Source organism: Rhinatrema bivittatum, chromosome 4 (assembly GCF_901001135.1).
Source record: "Rhinatrema bivittatum chromosome 4, aRhiBiv1.1, whole genome shotgun sequence".
In the NCBI taxonomy this organism is placed as follows: Eukaryota; Metazoa; Chordata; class Amphibia; order Gymnophiona; family Rhinatrematidae; genus Rhinatrema; species Rhinatrema bivittatum.
The window spans coordinates 201,700,292-201,728,223 of NC_042618.1; the positions used below are offsets into that span (position 1 = coordinate 201,700,292).

At 45.1% G+C, this 27,932-nt stretch overlaps 1 protein-coding gene across 3 annotated transcripts in view; it reads left to right on the forward strand.

Annotated features, from left to right (window-relative positions):
• The window catches only part of DOCK3 (dedicator of cytokinesis 3), a 1,203,328-nt gene that overhangs the window by 125,108 nt on the left and 1,050,288 nt on the right, over nt 1-27,932 (forward strand). For all 3 annotated transcript variants that reach the window (XM_029599541.1, XM_029599543.1, XM_029599542.1), the window contains exon 2: nt 12,406-12,489. In XM_029599541.1, coding sequence (XP_029455401.1) covers nt 12,406-12,489 — 84 coding nt within the window. The remainder of the gene's footprint in view (nt 1-12,405; nt 12,490-27,932) is intronic.

Genomic DNA, 27,932 nt, shown 5'->3' on the forward strand with positions numbered 1-27,932 from the left:
CTACATGTTGCTGGATAACTTTAAAAAAAACCAAAACCTAATTGGCTGAGTTTGAAAATAACTGGATAGGTTTTTAGTTATCCAGCCTTGTGTGTCCAGATAATTTCCTACATAACCGGATATTTTTTAAGATATCCAATTAAGTAGCACTGTCGCATAAAAAAAAAAAAAAAAAAGTAAAGGGGCCTGTGGCCAGATCCTCTCCATTCCCTCAAAATTTCATATAAGGCCCCCTGTCTGGCCATGAACAACTCACCCCTCCAAAACGAATCTGCAGATGGGGCCCTCCATACCCAACCTTTTTTCTACATCAGTACAAATATGTTCATTAATCAACCCTCTCACCTTCAGTGTCTGATCTGGGCCATGCCCCCCGCCCCCCTCCTGGTATTCCAGCATTACTTCTGGTGTTTGAAGCACTGGAAGAGTAAATTACCTGCAGTGCCCAGGTCAGGGGCTGAGGGTGGAGGAGTCCAGGGAGGGAGTTCCTTAATGAAGCAGGAAAAGGGGTGGGAGGAAATGCCCTGTTGAGGAAGTAGCCTACCTGGAGAGACTAGGCCCCAGTAGGCATGGTAGAGTCCAAGCATTGGGCAGAAACTAGGAGTGAGGTGTGAAGGAGCACTGGATAGCAGAGCAGGAATACTGGAGCCATGAGCTGGTGATGTGGGATCAGTGATATATCAGGACACAGGTGCAGGAGTTGCTGGGGTGACTGGAACAGGAACAGGCGTTGCTAGGAGGCCTAGAACAGAATCAAAGGCTGGATGAACAGTTTACATGGGGTGGATGCCAAGAAGTTTGCTAGACTAGCAAAGGTCTGGCTTCAGTTTAGGGCATATCCAATGCTGGTGCAATGGAGAGCTTTCAGCCCCTGCCTTGGATGAAGAGGATAACTAGCTTCAGACTCCCCCATGACTCAGCAGCATCCATGGCTCCAAGCCTGCATCTTCCAGGGCTATGGGTTCAAACCCCCTTGGCCCTGATGCTAGAAAAGTTTCCACCAGGAGATCTTACAGTTTCACATGGAAGAGATGGTGTGAATGCAGTCTTCTGGATCCCTTTACATGTGCTCTGAGGTATCTTCTCAAATATCTTTTCTTCCTGTAGTCATTTGGACTCAGCACTATTTCTGTCATGGTGCATCTCTGTGCCACTGTGGCCTATCGCCAGCAGGTGAATGGATCTCCTACCTTGCTCCACCCTTTAGTATCTGCGTTCAAGAATGGGCTATAGCATACCAGGCCTCTAGTCAGAACGTGACTAGAATAATGGGACCTCAATGTGGTACCGGCTCAGTTCAAGAAACTCCCTTTCAAACCTCTGGAGTTCGTGGATCTGAAATTTCTCACCTGGAAAGTTATTCCTTGTGCCTTTTGGCATTTAGAGTGAGCAAATTACAGGCTGTGGTCTCTTATTTGCCAAACCTTCATGTCTTTCACAACAGAGTCATTCTTCAAATTGGCCCTAAATTTCTTCTGAAAGTAGTATTTGCATTCCATATAAACCAAGCAATTGAAATGCATACTTTCTTCCCAAAGCCACATGTATACAAAGGAGCATGGCCTTTTCACTCCTTGGTCTGTAAGAGAATCATAGCTTGTTACTTAGAGAATTCAACCTAACCATCTAGCTACTCACCTGTTCATGTATTTTGATTTCAAAAGATGGGAGAAGGCAGCAGCCAAAAGAACTCTGTTGTCTCGGGTAGTGGACTATATAGTGCAATACTATGCTCTTACTGGATCACAAAGATTCTGCCAAGGCTCAAGTGAGAGCCATGGCTACCTCAGTGGCTCATCTGGGGGGGTGGGGGTGGGGAGGTCATTTCCATTGAAGACATCTGCAAAGCTGCTGGGTGTTCTAGTTACACCTTCACATCCCACTGCTATTTCAACAGTATGCCCTAAAGAGACTGGATAAGGAATTCTGCGCAGCCTGTTCACCTAGTAGTCCACTCTCCATTGGGTGGGGTCTGGGTTGCTATAATTTCTTGCTCCTACAAGTCAACCTTTAGCTTGGTCCTCCCTATATGTTATGGCTGATTTCATCCTGTTTGTCAGTGGAGAAAGTAATATTTTTCTACATTGGGAGTTCTCTATAGACAGAATAAATCAGCTATATGCTTATTACCCACCGTCTCCCTGAAAAGTCTCCTACCAAAATTAAGCTTAAGTCTGAAAGGGACAGAGGGGATCACAAAGCAGGTAAACACTTTCTGATCTGCAAGAGAGGGTGGCTGGTGCTATTAGATGATATCACCCACTCATTGTGGCTGATTTTATTCTGCTATCTATTTTTGTTATTTTTTTTCTTCCTATAGTCATTTGGATTACAGAGAAACCCTGGGTTTATAGGTTAGTATCTTTGCTTTTTCAATAAGTTTCATTTCTGCAAGTCAGGTTGATAAGGCATGGTTTTGTAGTCCTGCTATTCCTAGGCAAATTGGAACCACAATTCTGGATATGTAGTGGAGTAAAGCCAGAACTGGATCAACCTGGCCAGGAGAATTGGAGCCAGTTGGCAACCCTGCTGTAAATGGAATCTTTATAGGTTTTTATATTTAACAAAAAATGTTGGTGTATACAAAAGTATGTCATAGTACATTGGTTTTGTGGCCATGAAGGTCCCTTCTTCCTTATTGACTCTCTTAAAAGGTAAAATTTATAAAGACTCCCGTTTTCTCCAGGACCAAATACAACTACTAGAAAACTCTGCATGTCTTTAAATGAGAAATTGATATGATAAATGTCTGCTTTCTTTTGTTCAAATAGTCCATGAAGTAAAATTGGCAAACTACAGTGGTGAACCCTGAAAATTTTCAGTATACTGTAGTGATGTATGGTTTTACTGCTGCCTGTTGTAGGAAACTTGTAATGCCTCTATTGATTTCAATTTAGCTAGCTTTCAGCTTCTTACAGTTATGCTCAATATGCAGCTGGTTTTTAGCATTCAGACATTTTTATTGTTTAGTATCAAGTGTTTCCCTTTCCCTCCCCCACCCTCATGAATGTTCATATATTCAAGGTTTCCTAATTTGAAAAATGTGAACAATGTGTCTTGCAGAAACTAGGAATTGAAAGCCTCCAGATAAACTGTTTTGGCTTGATTCCTGTTGCACCTTTATAAATTACAAATCAAAAGAAAAATTCAGGGAATTGCCTTATCTCTTTATTGGTGTCCCATTGTCTCTAATGTACTACAGTCGGGCTCATGATCTATTAACTCTTTCCAGTCCTGTGCACCAGCCTGCCATTTCTAAAAAAAAAATAAAATAGAAAAACTGCAATCAATAAAGCAAACAAAGCGGTATATAGTTGTATAAACTAAGGGTATATGACATTCCTGCTAGGCAGAATTTGTAGATCATTAACCCCTTTACATCCCAGATGTGTAAAGAAAATTTGTTTTCCATAGATAGCAAATTAATTAGCCATGATATGTGGGTGATGTCAGCTGGCAGCACCGAAAGGGCTCATTTCTCCAAGCTAGTAGAACTTTGAGATCTTCTGAGCATGTGCAGGAACTTGTGTGAGTGTTGCCTCGAGAGCCTCCTCAGTCTGTTCCAGAGCTAACTAGCCATGTAGATGACTCTCCAGGGAGGAGGATGGGTAGCTTATGGCTAATTGATCCTGCTATCTATGGAAAACACCAGGTATGGTAAGCAAACTTGCTTTTTCCGTCAGTAAGCAGGCTGAATTAGCCACGATATGTGGGGCATTCCAAGCTGAGGGTTACAGCAGAGCATTACTAAAAAGCAACCCGGACTCCACCGTGGAGAGCAGACTACTGTGAAAGTATGTTGTGCACCACTGCCTACCCAAAGGTATTGTCTGACGTTGATTGCTTGTCTAGACAGTAGTGGAATGTAAAGGTATGCACTGATGACCAAATGGCAGCCAAGCAGATATCTTTGAGGGGTACTTGTCGCAAGTTTGCAATGGAGGAGGCCATGGCTTTGACTTGATAAGCTTTTACTGTATTGGCAAGATCAAGTCCTGCTGATGTGTAGCAATTTATTTGTTTTTTAATTTGATTTATATTCCACTTTTTAGGCACTTCAAAGCAGATTTCAGTCAGGTAGTGTGGGTATTTCCCTATCCTCAGAGGGCTTGCAATCTAAGGCCTGGATGCATCAAGCCATGATGTATTTTTGCAGGAGGGGCTCCACCATTGCGGGTGGAGGGTAGTCGCTATAATGGTCTTCTTCCCTGAAAAAACATTGTGGCTGTATTGCTGCATTTTGTCTTGCAGAAAAACATGTGATGGACCCTTTACATGTGATGTTGGGCCTACAAAGTCAGGATTGCCATTGCCTTAAAAAAAAAAATTGTAAAAAGGCCACACATTGTGTGTGGGTCAAACCTGACGATGATGGGGCCCCTCTCTCCAATCCAGCCCAATCAACAAGTTGGCCAAAGCTACCCCCCTCTCCCCTTTCAAACAAAAAACTGGCCACAAATCTCCCCTGGTACTTGTAATCTTGTAACCTCCAAAATTAAAAAGACCTCATTGGTCTATAGCTCTCCCCCCTTCCCTATGGACCCACCAAGTCTAAAATGTGGACCCCATTACCTCAAAATTCCAAAATCCAACAAGAGAGAGGGCCCAGGGGTGCCCCCAGGCCCAGACAATGCCATTTTCTAAAATGGTGCTGACAGCGTGACTTTGGTAAGATTTGGGCATCAGCTCTCACCCTCATGACTGAGGTCAGGTCAGGGCCATTTTGGACAATGGTGCTGACTGGACCCAGGGCTAGGGGATGTCCAGGACCCTTTCTCTTGCCGAATTTTGAGATTTCGAGGTAACAGGGTGTTGGAGGAGTATAGATCAACAATCTTTTGGATTTGATGGGTTTGTGGGGGTAGGGGGACCATTATAGACCAATGAGGTCTTTAATTTTGGAATTTGGGTGGGGGGGGGGTGCTGGGGGGTGGAACTGTAGCCAATTTTTTGTTTGAAAGGGAGGATGTGGAGGGTACCTTTGGCCAATTTTGCTGATTTGGTTGGGGGGAGGGGCATCATTGCCTTCACATGACTACTGGCTTATTTTTGTAAACTTATTGGAACCGCCTTGAATGGCGGCTCCGGGGTGAGGAAGGGAAGGTCAGATTTGACCCACCCCACCCCACCCCACCCCACAATGCATAGCCTATTTGACACTTTTTTTTTTTTTAGTTGGGTCCTTTAAATCTAACGTGGGAACATTGGGACCTGCATTAGGGTCTCCTGCGTTAAATCAGAGTTTTCTCAGGGGTTGTAGTTAAATTAACATGATTGACTACGTTCTAAGTCTACTACACTAATTTATTTACATCAGATTGCCTATGCATGTGTTGCTTTGTATGGATTTGCAAAATCCATGCATGCAAATCTCATGCAAAGAAGCTCATTGTAATTGGGGAAGGAATCTGTTCCGGGTTGTGCTAAATATTGTGGACATTGCTTAATGCATCACCCTTGAGGCAGAAGAGGCAGAAGAGGGTAAAGTAAATTGCCCAAAGTCACAAGAAGTGGCAGTGGGATTTGAACCTTGGCTTCCTTAGTTTGCAGCCTGCTGCTCTAATCATTAAGTTGCTTCTCCACTCCTGTGCCGCTCAGTGCTGAATGCAGTCACCTATCTAGTTGGTCAGGGAGCACTTTGAGATGAGCACCCAGTCAATTAGAATCAAAGGATATGAAGAGCTGTGAAACCTGATGATATGGCTGAGTTATCCTTTTATAATAGGCCAGAGCTTGTTTTCATTCTAAGGTATGGAGGTTCTTTTCACCCTTATGAGCATGTGGCCATGGAAAAAAACATTGGCAAAACCTCGGACTGATTGATGTGGAAAGCTTATACCATTTGTGTCAGAAATGTTGGATGTGTGTGAAATAATTTTTTATAAGCTGGATAGTAACAAGATCTTGTAACTCACTCTGTGTGCTGAGGTTACAGCACTAGGAAGATCATCTTCCATGAAAGGTACTTCTAGGACACAGTCGCCATAGGCTCATAGGGGGCTTTCATCAACTGGGCAAGGTCCAAATCTCATGGGTTGAGATCTCATGGGACTGTCAGTTTATGAACTGGAGTTTTTACTGGCATAACTTTTTCATCAATTTTGTAAACAGAGGATACAGGCTTATCATTGACTGTTACATAATAGGCCGATATGGTGCTAAGAGGTAGTCTTACAGATGGCATAGGTAGGTCAGAATCCGCTAAGAAATACAAATAGGAGAGAAGGTGTCACGGCTCACAGGAGAATGGGTTGAGGCTATTTGTGATGAACCAAGTTGAATAACTGCTCCACTTAAAGGCATAGTTGTACCTGATTGAAGACTTGTGAACTGAGAGAACTATCTTTGATAGATTTAGGCAAGGATAGGTCTGCTATTATCAAGCACTCAACATTCATGCTGTGAGGTTAAAGGATTTCAGATTTGGATGAAGCAACTTTTACAGTCTTCTTGAGAAAGCAGATGAGGATATACTTTGAGGTGAATTGGAGAATGTTGTGAAAGACAAATGAGATACACATTTCAGATTTGGGTGGGCCATGCTGGAGCTGTGAGAATCATGGAGGCTTGGTCTTGAAGCAGCTTCTGTTATTGCTATTAGAGGCAGGAGAGGAAAAGCATACATGAGGCTTTGTCCCCAGTCTATTAAGAGGGTGACCAAAGCAATTCTAAGTTTGCTGAGAAGAATGGAGCGAAATTGATGGCTTCCAATTGCATTCATTCTTAAACAGTTCTATGGATGGATGATTCCACAACTTGGAGATAGTCTGTTATGAATTGTCTGATCGACCATTTGTGAGGCGTAAACACTCTGCTGAGGTGGTTCACTAAAGTATTGTATTTCCCTGAAAGGTAAGTGGTTTGAAGGTTGGTATGATGATCGATTGCAGAGCTGCCAAGAGCTGGTTTCTCCCTTGTTATCAGAAAACATGGCAATCTGGTTGTCTGTTTGCATTAAGATGCTTTTCTGTACAGGAGATGTGTAAATATGCAGCGTCAATTCTTGATAGCTCTGAGTTCAAGAAGATTGATTTGAAGATGACTCTTTTCAGGAGACCAGGTGTCCTGAGTCCGAAAGTACATGGTATGTGCTCCCCAACCTTTGGTGAAGGCATATCACTAAGGTGACTCGATAGGGAAGATATCAAAGGGGAGTTTTGTCTTGAAGGACATGTGGAAGGAGCTACCAGTGAAGCTCCTGTTTCAATAGTTGAGATAATGAGATTGCCAAGTTCAGGGCCTGAGTGAGTTGATACCATTGATTGCACAAGCCCACTGAAGATGATGGATAGGGAGGCGAAGACTATGTGAATTGCTGTTGCCATGTGGCTGAGGATGACTAATGTTTAATGGGCTGTGCAGTGTTGAATGGAAGGAGATGTTGAATTAAGCAATGCAGCATTTGAGCTCTGTCAGAAGGCAGGAATGCTCTCTTGCAAGGAATCTATCCATGCTTTCAAGAACTGGGTTCATTTGGACAGAATCAGTGTAGATTTCTGGAAGTTTATCAAGAATCCGAGAGTCTATAGTAAATGTATCATGGTGTAGAGAGCTTGTAAGACTCACTCTCAGAAGGATGCTGTTATGAGCCAGTCGTCCATATGGGATGCCTTAGGTGAGTCGTTACGTCATCAAGGCACTCGGTGAAGATCCTGGCAGTGGCCGATAGGCCAAACAGGAGCACCTTGTACTCATGATGAGTAGAATCCAGCTTAAAGCAAAGGTTATGCCAAAAGAAAGGATGGACAGATAGATGCGCTTAGGCATCCTTGAGATCCAGTGAGGCACATCGAATCCCTTGCTCGAACAAAGCGGAGTATGCTGCTGAGGAAATACATCTTGAACTTCTTCCGACAGAGGTAGCTGTTCAGGTGTCTCAAGTCCATAATGGGCTGTATCTCACCTGATTTCTTGGTAATGATTATAATTGTATTATGTGTTTACATAATATTGTTGAGACTGTGGTTTCTATGAAACTTGATGAGTGGTGTTTTCTTTTGTCATGTTGTTGTTTTAATGATATTATGTATGTATGTTGTAAATCGCCTAGACCTTTTTGTGTTAAGCGTTTAATAAGTTTTAATAAATGGAAATGAGGAAATATCAGGAATAGAATCCATGGTCTATTTGTGAAGTCAGGACCTGTTCTATGGCTCGCTGCTGGAGAAGAATCCGATTTTTCCATACGAAGCTGAGGGGTTGTGACTGATCCGGGCGTGAAGGCATGAGACACAGAAGAATAGGCGTTTGGGGGAAAATGTAAGTAGTAACCATACTGCACAGTTTTATAACCCATTTGTCTACTGTGACTTGGCGCCACACGCCCCAGAAGGACTGGATTCTCTCTCTAACCAGAGTGGGAAGTTTTCAGGGGAATTTGGATGAAGAACTCTGCCCTGGTTTTGGTTGGATCTGTTGGGTCAATTTTTGTCTGTCAGCGTTCCCTTTGGCGAGGCTGACCAGGGTGCTGCAGATGCTATTGTCTTTGCTGTTGCAGAGGAGGCAGACAATATTGATGGAAGGAGTGATAAGGATGTCTGTGGTTGCAAGGTCATCTGAACAAGAACGCAGGTCATTGTAGTGCAGACAGAGGATCCAATGCTGTAGATAAGGGCTGGATTGCTACGTTTTGCTCCTTAATTTGTTACTGTCTCTTGAAGTTTTTCTCTGAAGAGATTTCCTCCTAAGAAAGGAAGATCCACTAGCTTTTTGTGAACATCTTCCTTAAATGCTACTGGCCCAGAGCCATAACCTCTGTTGGAGTATCTTTGTCCTTTCAAACTTTAACATTGAGGACCATACCAAATTTCTACCGAAATTTGGAATAAGATAGATCCTTGGGAGAAGATGAATGGTCAGGCAGCTCTGGAGGTGGGTCAGAGGAACTTCTGGGCAAATCTGCTGGAGATAAATAATTTAGCCATGATTGCCCTGAATTTTGCAGTGATTGAGGTGGGATTGCTGGAAAACTTGGTGAAATGAGAAGTCGTCAAATAACTCCCAGATGTGAAGAATCTGCTGCAACCGATGATAAAAGAGCCACAGATCAGAGGATCCAGCAATGGCGTTGATGTAGAAATCGCAGTATGAGAGATTCACAGGAAGCATGGGACATGAGTAAAGGTGAGGTTGATTTCCAAGAAAGTGATGCAAAGAAAGCCTTTGCAATCTGTCACTTGGTCAGTTACTCTGAGCTGGTGTGGGAGGTGGGATGACATTCATTGATACCAGGATGGGTTCTTGTTCCACAATGGGATGTCTTTTAGAAGAGAGAATAACAATGAAATAAAGGATCTGGGGTTTCCAGATGCAAACCTTGTGACAGCAACTGTGAGACTGGAAATCTGTGGTGCTAGGAGGTGGTAGTTGGAGAAACTGACTAGAAATCACAGAACTGGCCTTTGCAGGATAGAGTTGGGCAAGGCCATGCACAAAAAGTGAGATTCCAGAAGACATGGAGGCTTAGGATGTTTAGATTTGGCTGAATAATCTTCAATTGGTTGGTTAGAAGTAGAGGAGTAAGCTGGTCTGGAGTGTTTGGAGCTTCATTTGGAAGAAGAAATAATCGAATATGTCGAGGAAGAACATTCTGATCAGTGGGGAGAGACCTCATGTGTCTTGGGCATCAACTGAAGAAGTGTGGAATAGAATGGTACACTACTTTGATCATGGTGCAAAGATGTGTCAAGAATTTGCACCAATGCATCGTATTGCGACAAAGCGACTTGTGCCTGGTGCATCGATGCACCATGTTTTGATACACAGTGCTATTTTGATGAGGTTTGCATTAGATGCTTCAATGCTCAATGCGTCATTGGGCACTTGGCTGGTCTTGCTTCGGTAGTTTCGATGCACCATGCCTTGATTCATTGTTTGTTGGACGAGTTGACGCACCTTATCTCGATGCGTCATGTGAGGTGCGTCGCTGCATTGTTCTTGGACGCCCCATGTCTCTTTGCATTGTGCTTTGGTGCACCACACATCGGTTGTATCGCGGCACCGTGTACTGGTGTTTTCTGCAACGCATCAAATGCAGAGGAGTCTGAGTTCTTTTACACAGTCAACGCTTACGCTCCATGCATCAATGGTGCTGATGTTCCTAGATGCTTCTGTTTATTTGGTGCAGAGGGAAGCTCTTCAGAATGGCACCGCTTGGACTTTGATGCATGTCAGCCCTCAGTGCTTGACCCTGCAGCTTGAGCTGATGGGGAGTATTTGAGGAGTACAACACTCTTCCTTTTGAGGCATCAGAGTGTGCACTTTGGGAGGAGGATTTGCTATGGCTTTTCTGGTACTGATACAGTGCCTCTATTTTTGCCGCCCTGGACTATTGTGACCACGGGAACATCTGTCCACAGTCCTGGCTGTTAGCCTGATCATGTTCCGGGCGTAAACAGTGATAGCAGAGTTCATGTCCATCCATAATGGACATTATCTGGCCACAGATATAATTTTTGAAACCACTGACCATAGGTTTTTTTCTTTTTCGACATGGCTGGAGGAGTTCTTAAGTTTCTGCCTCTGAGGAGAAAGTTCTCACAAAGCGGTAGATTTTAAAAGATGCGCGTGTGTGTCCATGTGTGCGTGGTTCCCAGCACACGCACATGGATGTGCCAATGTTATAACATGCGTGTGCCGGCACGAACATGTTATAAAATCAGGTGACCGGGCACGCATATGTGGGCGGTGCACGCAAGGGGGGGGGGTTTTCAACTATTGCAAATTTAGCAATTTGGGCCTTCCCAGTTCCCTCCCAGTCCGCTCCAGTTAAGGGCTGGAGCTGAAGTAAGTTGTGCATGCTGGCAGCTGGCCGGTGTGCGAGTCATCGGGACAGCATACAATGGCACTGTCCTGGCCCGTTCCTTTGAAGAGGTCTGGCACTTGTGTGCATGCTAGGGTTTACGTGCGTGGCCAGACCCCTTTGAAAATTCGTGTAGCACGTGCAAGGCCTGGCCACGCGCGTAAACCCCGGGTTTTACACACGCAGGCCTTTTAAAATCCGGCCTAAAGTGGGGTTGTTTTTTTTTTTTTTTTACGTTTCCTATTTATTAAGCAGTATATAACAGTACAGAAACAGAAAATATAAGGTGGTCCAACAATATTTCAAAATGTCAGCATGTTGTATCCACAATACAAGTCATAGCAGTGTTCATTTATTTATTTTTTAACTAGTAGTGAAAAGTGCTGTTAGGGGTGCTGCTGAGGCAGTGAGGCAACAGAAAAATGAGAAAAAATGAAGTAATAGGAAAACGAGTGAGGAGAGAGAGATTACATGTCCGTGTTTGTGCTCTGACAAAAAAAGACTGACAAGACTCTCGAGGAAACGCCATGCAGGAGTTCGTGCACATGCTCAGTAGCGTTCAAAGCTCTACTAGCTTGGAGAGATATTTGTTTGTGCTACTGGATGATGCCCCTCCCCCCCATGTTTATGGCTAATTTATCCTGCTTATCGACGGAAAACTTGATTTAGTGGAATTGAATATTGGATTGAAATGTGTGGTAACTAGCCTCCATCTCCATTTGTTGAGGAGCAGTGCTGTTAGCCCAAGGTATGTTAATATATTTACTAACGGCTTGCACAACTTTTGTTTAGTAAAAAGGTCTGCGGATACACTTGTAACAGACCCCCAAGCTTGGAGTGGTAGATGAGAATTACCAAAAAAATATTTAGAAAAATAAATAAGGAGTAAAAAATTACATACAATATCTGTGCACGTAAAGTACAGGTTATCTCCAGAAACTCGTAACAGAGTGTCAAATTTCCAAGACTGGTAAGTAAAGGCCAACTACTAAAAGAACACTTGGATTTTGTCAATAAAGAATTCAGACAATTTTGAAGCTAGATTAAAAAAAAAAAAAAGTAGCATTCCTATTTGTCTGAATATTTTAAAACTGCGGGGCTTCAAAATAGGTTTGCCTAGTTTTGCAAAAGTATTTTGACCTGTATTGATACTAACATAATTCTGTCTGCCGGAAACAAAGCTAAAATAGATTTGAAGGGTATGGGGCCCCTGTGAATATGGCATGCCAGGTCTCAGATTTTTCTTGATAAACCTGCTTCAACTACCATAGGACATAGTTTCATGTCATAGATACATTCCTAGAGAGTAATGCTGCTACTTCCTTTTCAGGTGTGATGAAATCCTAAATTTAGATTGTAATCCAGTGGTCTGATCAGATCAAAGGAAAGGCTTTTTGTACCTGTGAAACAAATTCTCTTCAGTTTCATAGGATTTTGTGACTTTCTCTGGATTTCGATTAAAAAAAAAAAAATATATATATATATAGGAAATGTGAAAAAAGTTGCAGTCGTAGAGTAATATTTTCTTTCAGAATAACTGCAGTTAAGTTGCTTGTCACGAAACCAGTAGCTAAATTTCAGTATTTTTTATTTTTTTATTCCAGTGATCTGCAGTTTCAGAGGAGCTGTACCCCATGGCTTGGTATTGGAAATAGGAGAAACTGTCCACATTCTGGAAAAGCATGAAGGTTGGTTTTATTGGCGAGTATGAGAGAGCTGGGGAAGTAATGGTCTGTTTATTAAGTGTGTTAAAAGCCCTCTTAAAATGGATTTATTGTTGTTATAATAACATTTCAGGGATAAGCTTCTCCTGTAAGATTTAAACTATGAGTACAATACAAATGATAAATTAATGAATTACAATGTGTTCTTTGTGCATTTTGCAAATAAAGCTACACAGAGTTTGAAAAGGCTGTTTGCATTAAAATAACTTTTTTGGTGTGACTCTGTGTCCTTTGCCAAAGTGCAGGAGGTGGGATGACTGCTGCTACAAGAGTGATTCCTGTTGGTAAACACATGGTACTTGGGGAGTTCAGTCTCAAAGGAGACTTACCTTCCAGCCCTTGCGCAGCAAGGGAATCTGTGTCCCACTGGGTCAGTCATTTAGGGAGGGGGAGATACAAAGTAGGTTGTCCGTTTGTTCTCCTTTTGGCTGGACAGTCCTCTCTTCTCTACTTCTCTTCAGGAGTCTGGGACCCTCGATGCTCTCTGGTTAAAAAAAAAAAATCCCACAGCATGGCATGCAGACTGAAGCAGAGTGTGGGAAGGGCCAGGAGTTAGCAGGACTGTATGGTTCACAGGTAGCCAAGGGGGGAAAGTTCTGTGAACATGGAAGCAAGTTAGGAAGGGAGCGGGGAGAGTCAGGGAAAGCTACTGTGACATTGATTATAACAGAGGGTAGAAGAGTACTCACTATGGGGCGGATTTTCAGAGCCCTGCTCGCCTAAATCCGCCCAAATCCGGGCGGATTTAGGCGAGCAGGGCCCTGTGCGCCGGTGAGCCTATTTTACATAGGCTCACTGGCGCGCGCAGAGCCCCGGGACTCGCGTAAGTCCCGGGGTTCTCCGAGGGGGGCGTGTCGGGGGCGTGTCGGGGGTGGGCCCGGTCATCGCGGCGTTTAGGGGGCGTGTCGGCAGTGTTTTGGGGGCGTGGCTACGGCCCGGGGCGGTCCGGGGGCGTGGCCGCGCCCTCCGTACCCGCCCCCAGGTCGCGTCCCGGCGCGCAAGAGGCCCGCTGGCGCGCGGGGATTTACGTCTCCCTCCGGGAGGCGTAAATCCCCCGACAAAGGTAAGGGGGGGGCTTAGATAGGGCCGGGTGGGTGGGTTAGGTAGGGGAAGGTGAGGGGAGGGCAAAAGGAAGTTCCCTCCGAGGCCGCTCCGATTTCGGAGCGGCCTCGGAGGGAACGGGGGTAGGCTGCGCGGCTCGGCGCGCGCCGGCTATACAAAATCAATAGCCTTGCATGCGCCGATCCAGGTTTTTAGCAGATACGCGCGGCTCCGCGCGTATCTACTAAAATCCAGCTTACTTTTGCTTGCGCCTGATGCGCCAGCAAAAGTAGGCCAATTCGCGCTATTTGAAAATCTACCCCTATATCTGCAAGACAACTTACAAGCACAAGTGCCCATGTGTGTGTGGAGCTAGCGTGAGCTCAGAGGAGAGGGGTGGAGCAGTGGGTCTACCATGAGCTCAGAGGAGAGGGGTGGAGCAGTGGGTCTACCATGGACAAAGCCATCAAGAGTATGTGAGAGTGGGGAATGGGGTATAGAGAGGGGTACCTCCATAGATAGTAAGAAGATAGTGAGGGTAGGGAGCAAGAGATGAAGCAAGTAACCCACATAGATGGGGAGGGAACTATTGCATCTAAATGTCTAACTTTGTTGTAATCTGAAGTACTCAGTCTTCTACAGTATAGTGAGTTGTATTTCTATTTAAATTATAGTAATTTGTAATGCTACAGCTGTATAATGTATTTGTATAATCAAATTCATTTCTGCTAATTATATATGCAAATTCAATTCAAAGTTTTGTCCTGCATTTTGTCATTCTCTTTGGAAGTGTGTCCTTTTGGGGGTGCTCATCCTCCGTTTTGGAGGTGTGTCCTCCTTTTCGTGTACTCAGAGTTGGTCACCTAATATATAAAGAAACAGACAAAAATATGAGACTTTATTGATTTATTATTTTATCGCTAGTGTACATAATACCAGCAAAACATTTTGATCCTATGTTTAAGGTATTATATAAAGCTCATTGTGGATCTTATCCTCTCCTTGTTAGTGTTCTGTGGATTGGTGAAGTATGCCTAATGGCTGATTAATCAGAGGGTATTGTGCTGTTGACTGACTCTCTACAGTGCTTAAAGAATGTTCAACCCTGTCCTTTCAACTATTTTAAAAGCTTTTTTTTGACAAACTTATGAGCAGTGTTTTTTTTTAAAAAGTGGGTAATAAATGTGCATAAATAATCTCCCCATTTTTTAACAGCTTAGTACACTATGGGCTTTAGGATGGCAGAAGTAGATGGCTCTCATTTCTCCCCCTACAAATTCTCACAGTTGAATTAAAAGATTCACCCTTAGTTTTTTAATTTTGTCTTGAATGCTCCGTCTTTTTAAATAACAGTTGTGCCTTTGTGACAGAGTAGAGTGATAAGGGGAAAATAATGAGTAGCCAGGAAAGAGACCTGCCTTTTTCAGTGAAAAGAAAATTCTAGAACAAGAGGTACCTGGTATGAGGCTCAGTGGGGGGTAGACTCAAGAGTTACTTAAGGAATTATGGGCTGGATTTTAAAAGCTCTACGCGCGTAAATCGCCTTACGCACGCCGGGCCTATTTTATAAAGGTCCAGCGACACGCGTAAAGCCCTGGGATGCGTCGCGGGGGTGGGGCCAGAGTCCTCCGACACAGCTGCCATTTGCTGCCATGTTGGAGGATCGCGTGCCGGCAGGCTGCCAGCGCGCGCATCCTGCGCCTGCCTCCAGGCAGGTGCAAAAGGTGAGATAAAAAATTGGGGGGGGGGGGTTAGGGGAAGGGGTGGGAAGGTTAGTTAAGGGAGAGGGAATGGAGGAAGCCCGCGGGCGTTGTCGCGCGCAAGGTGCACTAGTATGCACTCCCTTGTGCGCGCCGACCCCCGATTTTATAACATGTTATAAAATCGGGCGTACATGTGTGCACGGGGGTAGCGTGCGCACATGTACGCCCGTGCGTAGATCTGAAAATCTACCCCTATTTGTTTACAAAAAGGGATGTGGATGTATGGTATTTCTACCCAATTAGAAGTGCTGGAAGCTGCAAAAACAGTGTTGGAATTCAAGAAAGCATGGGGTAAGCATGGAGGATCCTTAGTTTCAGTAAGCAAAGATAAAGCTAAAGTTCAAGTAGGGTCAGTGGTATTGCAACAAGAAGAGAGCAGGCAGACAAGCTCGGTCTTATTGTCCTCATCTATCGTCATGCTCTTTCTGTGTTTATTTGATATACTGTTTGGCGTGGAGACAGACAGCTCTGATTATAAGATCCTCATTTTAAAATTTGACTATGACTCTGAAGTGCATTTGTGAGTGTTGAACCTTTTTAGTTCTCTTTAGCTGTTACCAGTTCCATATGGAACTGGAACTGTTTACTACCTATGTGTCAGAGAAAGAAAAGGACCACTCAGTCGCTGCACTCGAACTGATTCTTTAATGTAGGAAACCAAAGCAAAAACAAACAGATATTTCCTGATTTACAGGAGGGAATAATCAAAATAAACTAGGTACAAATTCCCTTATCCGGAGCCAGAGAGGGAGAGAACCAAAACAGCTAGCAATTCTATTGATGCTACTATAACTCAGTCCACTGCAAAACTTCAGGAAATGTTGTGCCATCAATGGCTCTTCCTGGCAGGCTACTATTTAAGCACAGCTTAACCGGGGTGGGTTTATTCACAGCCAATAAGAATCTGGCTGGGCTTAGCCCTGTCCACAGTACATGGGGAAACTATTATACCCTCGTTTCCCCAATTCCTCATGAGCCTCATACAAGTGAAAAACAACAATACAGATATCCTTCCAATAGAGTTTAAAAAAATAAAAAGGGGGATATGGACCAAAAATGTTGTTTAAATCAAAATAACAAATGTATTAGAAAAATAAATGAAAAAACAAATTCATAAAAGAACACTGCATGCAGCACCTTACACTTCTGATGCTGTGTTCTTTTATTCATTTGTCTTATTTATTTTTCTAATACATTTGTTATTTTGATTTAAACAACATTTTTGTCCATATCACATTTTTGAACTGCATCATACAAGGCCAGGGATTCAAAATCGTGCAGTTCTTTACAGAATTCGCCTCCTCAGCGGGGAGCATCAGGGCACCCCTAATGGGCTACCCTCATTTTGTACTCAGTAATTCCACCCACCTACCAGCCCTTCTATGATAAGGGGACTACAACATTTATGGACTTTGGGTAAGGGGGAAAAGAAGAGAAAATTAAAAGTTAAAATCTGTCTCGTTCCAATGACACCCTACCTACATGGATGTGAAGGTGGTCCCGCTATCTAGTGTAGGGGGGGGGGGATGGAATATGATAATCCTTCCTTGGACCCTGTTTCTGTGTATCTTAGCTTTTCCATGCTACTGTACTGGTCAGATGGGTACCGGAATGACTTTATGCTGGAAATCTGTTTTGATGGCAAATCTTCTTTTTTACTTTCACAAAGTCTTCTCCTGCAAAGGTTGCATTTTGAAAAATCTCCTGTAGTACCCTCTTTAGGCTCTAATAGCAGCCCCTTTAGCAGGCCTTAGGATACTGCCCGCAGATCGATCTGTATATAATGGATTGTTTCATCCAGATTGGCTAAGGCGGGGAGAACCCATGTATCCAGCTTATCTATTCGGGATTTTAGTGGTTTAGCTATTTCCCCTACTTCCTGAATATAGGCTTTTCAAATTTGCTCTATCTATTTAAAACGCTCTTCTTGGATTTGATCCACCTGTGTTTGTACTGCAGAGGTGATCCATTTCACCCGATCTGATTCCACTGTTTTGAGACTAGGTCCTATCCTATAGGTCAGCAGATGTTTGAGGACTTTCTCTCCAGGTGGTCAGATTATTTTTTGGAAAGGTGTCCTGGTAGGGACATTGAGCCACAAAATTTCCAAATTTTTACAGCCAAGACAGCAGGAGCAGAGCTGTGATTGTGGCCATGGAGCTTCATGAAGAGAGCAGTATAGACTTGCCTCGGCTCTGGTGCATTTTGTCCCTTGGCTTCTACAAAGGAATTTTTTGGGGGAAGCATTGCCAGCTTAATATCCTTTTCCACTCTCCTAAGTGGGTGTCGATATGTAGCTAGGTCTTAACTTCTTCAAAGTAGAAGGGGGCTCGATATGGGCCAGTTTCTTTAATTTCGTCCTTTAGCCCTAATTGGACTTTGTGCCATAAAAGCGCTTCGCTTCCATCCCACATCCACCTGAAGTAATGAAAATGGGTGGCGTAGGACAAAACAGAGCCCATTCTTTGCTGTGATCGCATTAGCCCTCTTTCTCATAGGACAAGCAGGATGGTAGTCCTCACATATGGGTGACATCACAGGATGGAGCCCTGTATGGAAAACATTTCTGTCAAAGTTTCTATAAAGCTTTGACTAACACTGGCACACTGAGTGCACTGAGCATGCTCAGCTGCAATTATCCCTGTGAACCACAGGTGTCTCCCTCAGTCTTCTTTTTTCCGCTCTGCAGTAAGCATAGCTGTTAGGAACTCTGTGAGAAATTCTAACACTTTTTCCACACCGAAACACTTAAACTTTTACTTCACTAACACTTTTTCCCTGCACGGGTCTCCCTACGCGTATATTTATTTGACGCTCAGTGAGTACTATGCCCTGTTTTTCGGTCGGTTCCTGTCACCTCCCTGGCCTGCCAACCGACTGCGGCCTTCCTTCACCCTATGTTTTCAGTTAGCCACACATAGCCTGCAAGTGTCCCTCTGTGGCACTCTGCCTGGTTATTAGCGCTAGTGGGACAGGGACTTCCACGGTTTCCGTTGCCGCCAGGGCCCCTAAAGATTCAGGTCCTTTGATTTTTCAGTACCCTCACGCAGTCGATGCCCCATCACTACCATCGGTACCCCCTTCAGACCATCCTGGATTCTTCGATGCCATCGGTACCCCTCCCCCCATGGTATACTGATGCCATCAGTCCCTGCAGCATTTCTATCGGTGCCATCCATGTTTTTCATCCATGGCACTGATTTTTCCTTGGGTTTCATTGGTGCCATCATTACCCGGATGGATGCCATCGACGCACACCTTGTCTCGTCGCTGCCATCCATGCCCGGGTCGATGCCACCGTCGCCCAGGGCACTTGCATCAATGCCGGGGCCATTTCCATCGATGCCAGGGCCATTTCCATCGATGCCCAGGACATTTCCATCTATGCCATTGCCCATGGCATCTGATGCCAGGTCAATTCCATTGATGGCATCCATGCCAGGGTCAATTCCATTGATGAAATCGATGCCCAGGTCGGTGGCATCGGTCTGGGTCGATTCCATTGATGCTGATGTCTATTCCACCGGTGGCATCGATGCCACGGGTGCCTGAGTCGATCCAATCGATACCGTCGATGCCCGTGGCCATGCCACCGATGCTGTCGGCACCCGCCTCCATACATCGATGCCCTTGACACCCACTTCGTTCCCATCGGTGTCTTTGACGTTCCTATCAATGCGGTCATTGACTCCGTCGATGCCGGTATCATTTTTCCGGTGCCAACTATGTTTTTCGATTATTCGATGCCACATCTTTCCATAGATACCTACGCCGATGCTGTCAGTGCTTCCATCACTGTGATTGTAGCTCTGCCCGGGTCATCAAATTTTTTCATATATATATTTTGACCATACCCTCGAGGCCGCTTCGGCTGCCATCGACACCGTCAATACCGACATAGCACTGCCACGTAATGCCCTCACCTAAACACAGTACTCCATGCTTTGGGTTTTTATTAAAGCCCCGTATTAGCCTACGACACTACATAGTGTCAGGAGCATTGCAGGCATGCTGACAGTCCGTCTTCATTCGCCATCCAAGACAGCGAGGGCATCCACCTCGGCACTGGGGAAAGACCGGGCCGAGCACCGTGGCACTCAGTGTCACAGACACTGTGACCGTCCGCCACCGACGCCATCCAACATATCGGTGCTATCCTTCTCGGTGCTGGAGAATGCCTGGGCCGAGCAACATCACCACTACCATCGCCACTGTTCTGCACAGCGTTGGTAGTCCTTGGTGCTCCAGAAACACCGGAACGAGTTCTGAAGAATTCTGCACTGGCGTCACGAGACATCGAGCCACTGTGACAAGGCCCGGGTTCACGAGCTGTTCATTGGCTCCCCTGTTCCCGAGGCGTGCCCCACCGACATCGGTGGGGGATTGTGGTCCTTCACAAAAAAACTACCGTGGTAGCGCCAGCCATGCTCAGCCTGTCTCCTCTATACCTGCGCCACTATACAGGCATCAGAGTTGAGACGGATGTCTATGTCCACAGGCTATCCCTCGATGACTCCTGAAATCCACGGAGCCAGTAATCTTCACCAGCTCGTCCTTCGGCGATCCACATCGGATGTACCCGCTTCTGCGGCATTCCCATTGAGATGTGTTCTCTAGTTCGGACCACATGGTTCGAAAAGTTCTAGGTCATCTACCTTCCAAGAACCGTATTAGTGTCACATATCGCTATTGCCAGCTATGTCAGCCACAATACCAAGAGAACCTCTCTATCATTTCTTTGGGATTCCATCAGGACATCCTCCCGCTTTCAGCAATGGGACTCTACTGATTAATGCTCTGGATTCTGGTTCCTAATTCAGAGCCAAAGTTCCAGATGCATTCGCTGATCTGCTAAACACGAGATCCAGCAAGTACTACCTCAGGTACAAGTCTACCTCGAAGCCTGACGAGAGATCTCAATGTTTCCTTGTACAGCACACAGAAATGCGGGTAAGACTTTACCGTTCACGCTCCCGTGGGAGCTTACATGATATCCAGATTACATCAGCCCTGCCAGTTGGACATCTCCTGGTCTCCCAACTAGCCTGATATCAGAACGGCCACCCCACTTTGTACCAAGATTCCCGGTACACTCCCCCAGACGCTACAAAGCGCAGCAGGGAGGGGGGTTGGGGAGTTTTCATTACACTATTCTTTCTTTCAACAGAAAGTAGTTACTCTCTGCCCATCCTGGACCTCAGAAATACCAACTTTCTTCAGAAGGCACAGGTAAAATGGTATCTCTCGTCACCATGCTTCCATATCGCAGTAAGTACATTACTTTTTTTTTTTTTTTTTTGCAAGCCCCGGGACTTACACATGTCCCAGGGCTTGCGCGCACCGCCAAGCCTATGCAAAATAGGCTCGGTGCGCGTAACCCTTTTAAAATCTGGCCCATAGTTTATATCCATTGCACAGAGGTGTTAAATATGTATTAAATAGCATAGCTCAAACTGCTGAGCCTTGAGGCAGTCCAGTAGTAGTTTCAGGCCCTTGAGAATACTCATTATTAAACTCAATGCACTGAGAGTGGTTTACCTCTTGCATGAACCATTAACACAGTTCCAGAGCTACCACATTCATGAAGGTGATGTAATAAACGCCTTCACAGTCGTCCCCTATTTAATTTCCTTGCTTTTCGCCCAAGTTATACAAACCCTATTCTCTATACTTGCTTCACCCATTTTATGTTTTCCATGTTATTTCTTCCCTGTTCTTTGTTTTATCCAGGTTATTATTCCCTGTTCATTGTAAAACAAGACTTTGTCTATGTTATTTTGCTGGTTGTAATGTAAACCGAAGTGATAATTAATCTTGTTAATTGAACCTCGGTATATAAAAGTTTTAAATAAAATAAATAAAAACTTCTAATCTTTCTATGTGCTTCATGGTGAGTCAACAGTATTACAATCCCAAGCTCTGCCGGTTTCACCAGCTTTGGTAACTGGGATATTTCATTGAATCACTATCAGTGACTGCTGTTTCTCTACGGAATACAGCATCATTCACACTTTTCCTTGCATGGATGGCTGCATAACCACAGTCAGTCCATGCAAGGAGTTCTAACTTCTTCATGACTCACTATAAAATTACTGCCTGGGATTACTGCCACTGCCATAAATTCCTTATGCAACATTTCTGGACACCACAGTCGCAATGACCTTCCTGTCCAGCAACCGCGCAGACATTCTAATAAATTCCTACATGTCCCTGCGCGCATATTCCATAACCTCAGCCCCTCAATTCTTCATTGTCAGGCCATGGGGTTTATCACTATGCACTTTCCTCATAGATCCAAAACTCCTATAGGTTAGATTCAGTGAAATTCCATTATCAGTGGGTCTAAGCTGTTCAACCGCTTTCGTCCCTCATCCATATTGCAGATGTAGAACCAATACCTAGTCTGGTCCTGCTCATGCTCGCATTTACTCAGGGTTGTAAAGTTTGACCTAAAATCTTCTCAACCCAATATGCGTATATTCCGCTCCAGGCACAATTTCACATGAAATTCCTAGAGCATGTAGCCATGATTTATACCCTTATGCTTCCAATACTGCCTCTGCAACAAATCTTTGTGCATACAGACCGACAGCATAGGGCCAATGTGCTTTCCAACATACAAGCACGCACAACCTCTTAGCTGGGTGATGTCATTGATGGAGCCCTATTGCGGAAAACTTTCTGTCAAAGTTTCTAGAAACTTTTGACTGGCACTCTGAGCCCACTGAGCATGCCATGATATTCTCAGCCACAGGGGTCTCCTTTCAGTCTTCGTTTTTCCGCGCTGCTTTTGGCATTGCGGAGCAGGAGCCTGTGTGAGTTTTCTCAAACAATTCTGACTAAAAATCAGATTTAAAATTGATAATTTCTCTCCCATATCGGGGTCTCCCTTGTTACCGCCGGCCGGTGAGTAAAATATTCTCATTCCGTCTCATTTGAGTAAATATTTTTTCTTCAGATTTACGTTGACAGCATCATGGCAACGGGATTCAAAAAATGTCCCAATTGTAATCTGACCATGTCGATTACGGACCCACATCTCGAGTGTGTACTTTGCTTGGGCCAATCGCATGATGTAACATCTTGCCCAAAATGCGCTGAAATGACCCTAAAGGTCAGAAGATGTGCCAAGAAAAGATGGAACACTTGTTTCATCTTCAGCTTTTACCTTCCCCATTGACGTCCACTCAGTCATCTCTGGCCGGAGTTTCAAAACGACTGATCCTTAAAAAATGTCGTCCGGAAGGTTCAGGGGACTGTTTATCACTGACCCCATCCGTGGCATCTAACAAAGTCAGCATCGGAACATCGACCGAAACATCGCCATCCATCGATTCCGGAATCTCTGCTATCCCCGGAGAAGTCGACCGCCAAGCAACCTTGCCTGCAGGAAACACCGAGGCCTTCGACACCGAGGCGTTCACCTTCTGTCGAGGTGCCAGCCATCGAACCTCCACAGGGGCCTGTGGTAGGACCGATAACGCCCCCACTGCCACCACGTGTAGCTGCTCTGCCTGCATCAGCATTCATGGAGGAATTGAGCGGATTTATCCGCCAAGCAGTGCTACAAGCGCTACCGAAGCATCGACCATCAACGCCGATGCCCTCGCCAACACCATTGTCGATGCCGGTGCCCGCACCGATGCCGGCACCTCTGCCGATGCCAGTACCGTACCAATGTCGGGGACCACCCCCGACGACACCAATGCCACTACCTGGGGCTCCAGGGCAACCAGAATTGGCTTTATTCCAACTATTAATGGATAGATTCGACGCCATCGTCGGTGCTCTTCCACCGAAGTCTATCCCAACTAAAACGATCGGGGATGTTCCTGGACAGAGACCTGTCGATGATCCTCAGCCAGGGCCTTCAGGACTTTTTCGACCACTGAGATCTTCTCCCACTTCTCCTTCCAGGGAAGAGCCATATGACTCAAGGGAAGACAAGCATACTGATACTTCCTCGGAAAGCTTCATGTCTGACCCTTCTCCTCTGGAAGGCAGGAAGAAATCTCCGCCAGAGGATTTGTCCTTCACGAATTTCATAAAGGACATGGCAGACACAATACCATTCAACTTAGTGTCTGAGGAAGACACGAGACAGCAGACTTTAGAAGTCTTACAGTTCATGGATCCTCCAAAAGAGATCCTGGCCATTCCAGTCCACGAGGTGCTTTTGGAGTTGCAACATAGACTTTGGAACATCCATGTTCGGTTCCACCTATTAATAAAAGAATGGATACTACCTATCTTGTCCAACATGTTCCTGGTTATCAGAAGTCACAGTTACCACATCAATCTGTTGTGGTTGAGTCGGCTCAAAAGAAATCCAAAAGAGTACGACCTCATTCCTCCACTCCACCTGGAAAGGACCATAGATTCCTAGACTCCTTAGGGAGAAAATTATTCCAAGGAGCTATGCTCAATTTAAAGATTGCGTCCTATCAACTTTATATGTCGCAATACCAAAGGAATCTATGGAAGCAGATGCAGGAACTTTCCAACTCCCTACCTCAGCAGTACCAGAAGGCAGCTCCGGCTATAACCACAAGGGACTTGAAGCTGGAAAGCATGAAGTCCGGGCCGCCTAGGACAACTTTGAAACAGCTTCAAGAGTGGCAGCCTCAGGAATCAGTGCACGTCACTGGGCATGGTTAAAAGCCTCTGACCTTAGGCCCGAGGTACAAGAAAAGCTGGTGGATCTACCCTGCGTAGGTGACAACCTCTTTGGGTCGAAAGTTCAGGATGCAGTGGCCCAACTAAAAGAACACACGGAGACATTACGCCAACTGCCGTCAGTTCTGCAAGACTCTTCTTCATAGCTGTCTCGCCGCCCATCAAGGAAAGAATCTAGAAAACCTTTCTACAGGCAGAGACGATATTATCCATCAGCATCCAGGGGTAGATCCTTCTCGTCCGCAACAAAGATCTCAACCCAGACAGCCTAGAGCTGCTAGGCCTCAACCGCCACTGCAGTCGGGACCGGCTGCAGGTTTTTGAGGCCACCACTAGAGACCAAAGCCATCTCCACAATCCAAAACCGAACCTGCCAGTAGGAGGCCGAGTTTCCTCCTACACTCATTGGTTACAGATAACAACAGACCAATGGGTACTCTCAATAATATCTCGAGGTTACCAATTCAATTTCCTCTCAACTCCAAGAGACTCTCCTCCAAAACCTCTTTTGTTACACGAAACTCACATAATTCATCTACAAGCAGAATTATGCACCCTTCTGAGAGCCAGAGCTGTAGAATCAGTGCCCCGGACTCAGCAGGGCAGAGGATTCTACTCCCGTTTTTCCTTATTCCAAAGAAAACCGGAGGCCTATATCCCATCCTAGACCTCAGAAATCTCAACAAATTTCTAAAGAAAGAAAAGTTCAGGATGGTTTCTCTAGGCACCATGCTTCCCCCTTCTTCAAACAGGAGATTGGCTTTGTTCTCTGGATCTACAAGACGCTTACGCTCATATTCCAATATTCCCTCCTCATCGCAAGTATCTGGGCTTTCTGGTGGGTCATCAACATTTCCAGTACAGAGTACTACCATTCGGACTTGCCTCAGCTCCCAGAGTATTCACAAAATGCCTGGCAGTAATAGCAGCACACTTACGTTTTCCTCTATCTAGATGACTGGCTCAACAGAAGTCAATCTCAACAAGGAGCACTAACTTCTCTCAACCGAACAATTACTCTACTTCACTCCATGGGGTTTCTCATCAATTATCAAAAGTCCCACCTCATTCCGTCTCACCTGCTTTAATCCATCAGAGCAGAATTGAACACCATCCTCTCAAAAGCCTTTCTACTGGAGGATCGGGCAGACACACTTTCCCTATTGGCAAACTCGCTACACTCGAAGAAACAAGCAAAGGCTCATCAGTTTCTAACTTTACTGGGCCACATGGCCTCCACAGTTCATGTCACTCCTATGGCAAGACTAGCCATGAGAATAACTCAATGGACATTAAGGTCACAATGGATCCAAGCCGTTCAAACACTGTCCTCTCCAATTCAAGTAACCCACCAGCTACGTTCATCTCTACTTTGGTGGGCAAACAAGGACAACTTGCGCAAGGGCCTACCCTTCCAACAACCAGTACCACAGATACCTTTAACTACAGATGCATCCACCTTGGGTCGGGGAGCTCACATAGACAATCTCCAAACCCAGGGTACTTGGACAAAACTCGAAGCAACATTTCAAATCAATTTCCTGGAACTTCGAGCTATACGTTATGCGCTGCATGATTTCAAAGACTGCCTTTCACACAAGACTGTTCTGATTCAAACGGACAACACAGTAGCCATGTGGTGCCTGAACAAACAGGGAGGTATGAGCTCGTATCTCCTTTGTCAAGAAGCCGCACAAATTTGGGACTGGGCCCTGACACATTCCATATTTCTTCGGGTAACTTCTCTAGCGGGCATCCACAATGTAGTGGCAGATTGCCTCAGTTGTCAGTTCCAGCCACACGAGTGGTCCCTGGATCCCTTAGTAGCGACCAGGATATTCCAGCGTTGGGGACAACCAACAATAGACCTCTTTGCATCACATCCGAATCGCAAAGTGGACAAATTCTGCTCTCTCCACAGACAGAAACACCAGCCAGCCAAGGACTCCTTCGCTTGCCCTTGGAACTCAGGCCTTCTATATGTGTATTCTCCAATACCACTCAGTTCTGCTTACTAGCTGCCTTACAGACTTCTAAAAATAAACACACTACCTACTGCTTACTAGCTGCCTTATTGACTGACTATTTAAAAATACAAAAGGTCTAACTTGTTTATTCACTGCCTTACTGACTATTAAAAGCACAAACACACTAAATAATATTCCCAAATAGTTAACTTTGCCCAATACTTATAAAAAAGACAGTGTCCCAAGCAAAAACTTACTGATTGCTTTCCGCCACCAGCAAGGTGATCCTCTCCTCTCAGTGCTCCCACTCATACCTTCACATCTCACTACTGTATCGACAGCAAGCATCTTCCGATACAGCTCTGGGTTCGGCAGTTTTGTCAACCCTATATACTGAGTAAGACTGTCTACCTTTATAAAAGGGTAGTGTCCTCAACTTAAAAAACTTATTATATGGACACAACCGTGGAGCTTGGGACTCCCAGACAGCATGGCTAATTCAGCCCTGCTATCGACGGGAAAAAGCAGGTTTGCTTACCGTAAACGGTGTTTCCGTAGATAGCAGGATGAATTAGCCATGCGATCCCTTCCCACCTCCCTAGACAGTCTACAGATTCTACCAAAACATTTCCACGTACATCTCGATTGGCTACAAGAGACTGAGGTAACAAGGCAATCGCGCAGGAAGCTCACCGCGCAGCCGTACAGAGTTCAAAACTCCTGTACTAACTGAGAAAACTCTGCCTACTGACCGGTCGCGAGATGCTCCCAGACAACATGGCTAATTCATCCTGCTATCTACGGAAACACCGTTTACTGTAAGCAAACCTGCTTATCTGACACTGATGGATGTTTATGTAAACTATTGTAAACCATCCCTCCTGATGCAGCCTTGTTAATATACGGTCTCGTGTTGGGGGACAGAGTTATATCCATACTTAATCTTTCATTCACATTGAAGACATTGCATTTACATAACTGAAAAGGCTTTGTTCTGTTTCTCTGACCAGTAAATATACTACTCGACACACTTGTTTCCTTCATTGCTATTCTAGTGTGTTTCGTGCTCCTTTCCATATTTATTTGTGTATGTAACTTGATTGCTTACATCAAAGTTGTGTTCACTATTATAAAATAATAACTTGCAGCTAAATTTCCATCTTGAGTTTTTGGTGTCATCATAAAAGCCCCCATAGTTATGCTATTTATTGTTAGCTTTTAGGTGATTTTCTTGGCTGCCTGTTGAGAATGTGAACTAATTACCATAATTAAACATTCTTGTAGCATTGAATACAAAGCACTCTTATTTGTAAAGTACAATCAGGAACAGACAGATTAATATTCACATTCTACAGAATAGAACAGTATTGCAAATATATCAGACTGGAATGCATTTTTGTAATCAGGGTGGCATAAATTCATCTTGGGTTTGGTGGACATTTAGCTATCTATTGATGAAAATCTGTAGCCAGACCAGTCTGTAAGATCAACAGTGTCCACCTGACCTCTCAGTATGGGGTAGATTTTCAAAGGGGTACGCGCGTAGGATACGCGCATACTCCCCGAAAACCTACCCCAAACCCCCCCTGCGCGCGCCGAGCCTATTTTGCATAGGCTCGGCGGCGCGCGCAAGTCCCGGGGCTTGCATGGAGAGGCATGCTGGGGGGCATGTCGGGGGGCGTGGCGGTCGTGATGCGGCGTTTCGGGGGCGTGGCGCGGGTGACGCGACATTTCGGGGGCGGCACCGCGGGTGTGGTTTCGGCCCGGGGGCGTGGCCGCGCCCTCCGGAACAGCCCCCGGGTTGGGTGATGGTGCGCCAGCAGCCCGCTGGCAGGCGTAAATCCGGCGATAAAGGTAGGGGGGTTTAGATAGGGCCGGGGGGAGGGTGGGTTAGGGAGGGAAAGGTGAGGGGAGGGCGAAAAAAGTTCCCTCTGAGGCCGCTCCGATTTTGGAGTGGCCT